At 45.3% G+C, this 5000-nt stretch overlaps 1 protein-coding gene across 2 annotated transcripts in view; it reads left to right on the forward strand.

Moving 5' to 3' along the window:
* LOC143290869 (uncharacterized) overlaps window positions 1-5000 on the forward strand; it is a 205189-nt gene that overhangs the window by 132752 nt on the left and 67437 nt on the right. For both annotated transcript variants that reach the window (XM_076600408.1, XM_076600409.1), the window contains exon 6: window positions 4801-4987. In XM_076600408.1, the coding sequence (XP_076456523.1) occupies window positions 4801-4987 (187 nt within the window). The remainder of the gene's footprint in view (window positions 1-4800; window positions 4988-5000) is intronic.

Below are 5000 nucleotides of genomic sequence, written 5' to 3' on the forward strand. Positions count from 1 at the left end.
GTGACGGTGTTGTGGTGGTCAGATGGTGACGGTATTGTGGTCAGATGGTGACGGTATTGTGGTGGTCAGATGGTGACGGTATTGTGGTGGTCAGATGGTGACGGTGTTGTGGTGGTCAGATGGTGACGGTATTGTGGTCAGATGGTGACGGTATTGTGGTCAGATGGTGACGGTATTGGTGGTCAGATGGTGACGGTATTGTGGTCAGATGGTGACGGTATTGTGGTGGTCAGATGGTGACGGTATTGTGGTGGTCAGATGGTGACGGTATTGTGGTGGTCAGATGGTGACGGTGTTGTGGTGGTCAGATGGTGACGGTATTGTGGTGGTCAGATGGTGACGGTATTGTGGTGGTCAGATGGTGACGGTATTGGTGGTCAGATGGTGACGGTATTGTGGTGGTCAGATGATGACGGTATTGTGGTGGTCAGATGGTGACGGTATTGGGGTGGTCAGATGGTGACGGTATTGGTGGTCAGATGGTGACGGTATTGTGGTGGTCAGATGGTGACGGTATTGTGGTGGTCAGATGGTGACGGTATTGGTGGTCAGATGGTGACGGTATTGGTGGTCAGATGGTGACGGGGTGGTCAGATGGTGACGGTATTGTGGTGGTCAGATGGTGTCGGGGTGGTCAGATGGTGACGGTATTGTGGTGGTCAGATGGTGACGGTATTGTGGTCAGATGATGACGGTATTGTGGTGGTCAGATGGTGACGGTATTGTGGTCAGATGATGACGGTATTGTGGTGGTCAGATGGTGACGGGGTGGTCAGATGGTGACGGTATTGTGGTCAGATGATGACGGTATTGTGGTGGTCAGATGATGACGGCATTGTGGTCAGATGATGACGGTATTGTGGTGGTCAGATGGTGACGGTGTTGTGGTGGTCAGAAGATGACGGTATTGTGGTGGTCAGATGGTGACGGTATTGTGGTCAGATGGTGACGGTGTTGTGGTGGTCAGATGATGACGGTATTGTGGTCAGATGGTGACGGTATTGTGGTGGTCAGATGGTGACGGTGTTGTGGTCAGATGGTGACGGTATTGTGGTGGTCAGATGGTGACGGTATTGTGGTGGTCAGATGGTGACGGTATTGTGGTGGTCAGATGGTGACGGTGTAATGTGGTGACAACAGAGACAGCTTTTTGCCTCATAAACAAAAAACAAACAAACAAACAAAAGAATGAAGATTTTTGCACTGGAAGACCAGAAGCTTTACTCAAACAATGACGAACTTCAGATTATCTGTCAGGACATAAAAGCTGCTTGATATTTCAAGAAAACTGTCAAAGCACAAATACCAAACATGCTGATAACACACTCCCACAGACCGAGGGGGTGGGGAAAACATATACAGGTGAAACAGACGGTAGATTTGCTCCTTAAAAGAACTTGAGCTGTTCAGTCTTGTCACATTTGCGACTACATTGCAGGCGATAATGGTTAGATTCACCCTTAACTCACTCAGTACGGCCAGTCCTCTCTTCTCCTCTTCACAGACCCCTCGGATGTCCAGTGGGTGTCTGAATGACCCAACCTTTAGCTTCCGTCGTCAGAATTGTGGTATTCTTTGTCAACATTCACCTCTTCAGTATAAGAGCCTTCCGCTTGCAATATTTTGATGATGGTAATTGGCGTGAAACGCTGTTAACGTCGTCTCTTTCGCCGTTCGTATGGAGAGAGTTAAGAAAAAAAAGAAGTTTGCAATAATGGCCATTCGTATGCAACTGTCAACAAAGAAAACGTGGTCAGTGTTTATTTTTTTGATGAGCTTCTTTGCATTTCACCCTGGGGAGTTCACTTAAAGCTATCTTCTAGAAATGTTCTGTTTCCTTTTGATATCCATCTGACCTGTGCGTCTTAATGGGAAAAAAAGAGAGGTTTATTTGCATTGAAAATCAAAAACAAAAACAAATCAATTACCTGTCAACCTCTGTGTGTTTGTAGAGAACAGCAACGTGGTGAATACGCTCACATTGCCATGTATTTCAAAACAGTATGATTCAAAACCTGTCAGTACCTGTCAACCCCTGTGTGTTTGCAGAGAACAGCAACGTGGTGAATACGCTCACATTGCCATGTATTTCAAAACAGTATGATTCAATACCTGTCAGTACCTGTCAACCTCTGTGTTTTCACAGTACTCATCCGGACTGTTATCACGTCCAGCCTTCTATGTATAAAAACACAACAACAACAACATATACTTGTCAAATTCTGGGTGTTTCCAGAGAGCAGCCGTATGGTGACACATCCGCAATAATATATAAACACACACACACACACACACACACACACACACACACACACACACACACACATATATATAAAAGAATAACACAACACACACACACACACACACACACACACACACACACACACACATATATATATATATATATATATATATATATATATATATATATATATATATGTGTGTGTGTGTGTGTGTGTGTGTGTGTGTGTGTGTGTGTGTGTGTGTGTGTGTTGTGTTATTATATATATATATATATATATGTGTGTGTGTGTGTGTGTTGTGTTATTCTTTTTTGTCACAACAGATTTCTCTGTGTGAAATTCTGGCTGCTCTCCCCAGGGAGAGCGCGTCGCTACACTGAGAGCGCCACCCATTTTTTTTCTTTTGTTTTTTTCTGCCTGCAGTTGTTTTTTTGTTGTTGAATTTTGTTTGTTTGTTTGTTTGGGTTTTTTTTGTTTTGTTTTGTTTCCCTATGGAAGTGGATCTTTCTACAACAGAATTTTGCCATGGACAACCTTTTCGTTGCCGTGGGTTCTTTTACGTGCGCTAAATGCATGCTGCATACGGGCCTCGGTTTATCGTCTCATCCGAATGACTAACGCCCAGACCACTACTCAAGGTCTAGTGCCTCGGAGGGGGAGAAAAAACTGGCGACTGTGCCGGGATTCGAACCAGTGCGCTCAGATTCTCTCGCTTCCTAGGCGGACGCGTTACATCCAGGCCATCACTCCAATATAGCAGGCTCTAGATGTCTTTTAAACTTGTATTCTAAAAAAGCAGCAAATGTTCGCTGTAAAAACAGCTTCTTCAGGCAAAGGTACAAGTTTTAAAGATATGAAGAGCCTACTGTTGTTGATATTTTTTATATTTTACCGGTCTTGGTATTTACCTCCGTGCTTTCTGCAAGGAGCGGAGCCCAGGACACGAAGAGAGTGTGAACTATGTGTGTGTGTGTGTGTGTGTGTGTGTGTGTGTGTGTGTGTGTGTGTGTGTGTGTGTGTGTGTGTGTGTGTGTAACCCCCTGGGTTTGTTGAAAACAGCAGCGTGATGACACTCGTCAGCACTGGTATGTATTTCCTGTAATATAATATAATATAATATAATATAATATAATATAATATAATATGATATGATATGATGATGATGATGAGAGAGAGAGAGAGAGAGAGAGAGAGAGAGAGAGGTTTAATGCCTGTCAACCCAACCCCTATGTGTTTGCAGAAAGCAGCAGCATGATAACACATCCCCACTACCATGCATTCATTTAACTCTCTCCATACGAACGGCGAAAGAGACGACGTTAACAGCGTTTCATCCCAATTACCATCATCAAAATATTGCAAGCAGAAGGCTCATAATCTGAAGAGGTGAATGTTGACAAAGAATACCACAATTCTGACGACGGAAGCTAAAGGTTGGACATCCGAGGGGTCTGTGTAGAGGAGAAGAGAGGACTGGCCGTACTGAGTGAGTTAAACAAAACATCATACATAACACCTGTCAACCCCAACGTGTTTGCAGAGAGCAGCAGCGTGGTGAACAATAACGCACAAAAAAACATCACACAGGTGTTAAACCTGTCAAGCCCAACACGTTTGCAGAGAGCAGCAGCGTGGTGAACAATAATACAAAAAACATCACACAGGTGTTAAACCTGTCAACCCCAACACGTTTGCAGAGAACAGCAACGTGGTGAAAACGCGTCCACACTGCTTTGCATTTCAACAAAACATCCCATCCCCACATAATACCTGTCAACCCCCAACGTGTTTGCAGAGAACAGCAGCATGATGACAACACACCTCCACTGCTGTGCATTCACTCAAACAAAGCATCACACATGACACATGTCAACCCCAACACGTTTGCAGAGAACAGCAGCATGATGACAACACACCTCCACTGCTGTGCATTCACTCAAACAAAGCATCACACATGACACATGTCAACCCCAACACGTTTGCAGAGAGCACCACTGTGGTGACAGTAAACAAACAAACAAAAATAAAAAAGCACACATGACACCTGTCAACCCCAACCTGTTTGCAAAGAACAGCAGCAGTGGTGACAATAATAAACCAAAAAAAAAGCACACCTGTCAACCCCAACCTGTTTGCAGAGAACAGCAGCAGTGGTGACAATAATAAACCAAAAAAAAGCACACATAACACCTGTCAACCCTACATGTTTGCAGAGAGCAGCAGCAGTGGTGATGACAGTAAACCAAACGTCACACGTAACACCTGTCAACCCCAACGTATGTGCAGAGAACATTGTGGTGACAGTAAACAAAACGTCACACGTAACACCTGTCAACCCCAACGTGTGTGCAGAGAACACCATTGTGGTGACAGTAAACCAAACGTCACACGTAACACCTGTCAACCCCAACGTGTTTGCAGAGAACATCAACTGTGGTGACGACAATCAACAAAACATCACATATAACACCTGTCAACCCCAACGTGTGTGCATAGAAAACACCACAGTAAACAAAAACGTCACACGTAACACCTGTCAACCCCTACGTGTTTGCAGAGAGCAGCCGGACGGTGGACAACCAGACGACGCCGTACAACGGCCGGTGGCGGGGCACGCTGATCGTGTACGACTCGGAGCGGAGTCCCCGCGAGTACAACCCGCAGCCTGTCAGTGAAGGCTGCTGCCCCAGTCTGCTGTTCGAGTCCCGCTTCGAGAGCGGCAACCTTCGTCAGGCCCGCAGAATGTGAGTGTGTGTG

Source organism: Babylonia areolata, chromosome 16 (assembly GCF_041734735.1).
Source record: "Babylonia areolata isolate BAREFJ2019XMU chromosome 16, ASM4173473v1, whole genome shotgun sequence".
In the NCBI taxonomy this organism is placed as follows: Eukaryota; Metazoa; Mollusca; class Gastropoda; order Neogastropoda; family Buccinidae; genus Babylonia; species Babylonia areolata.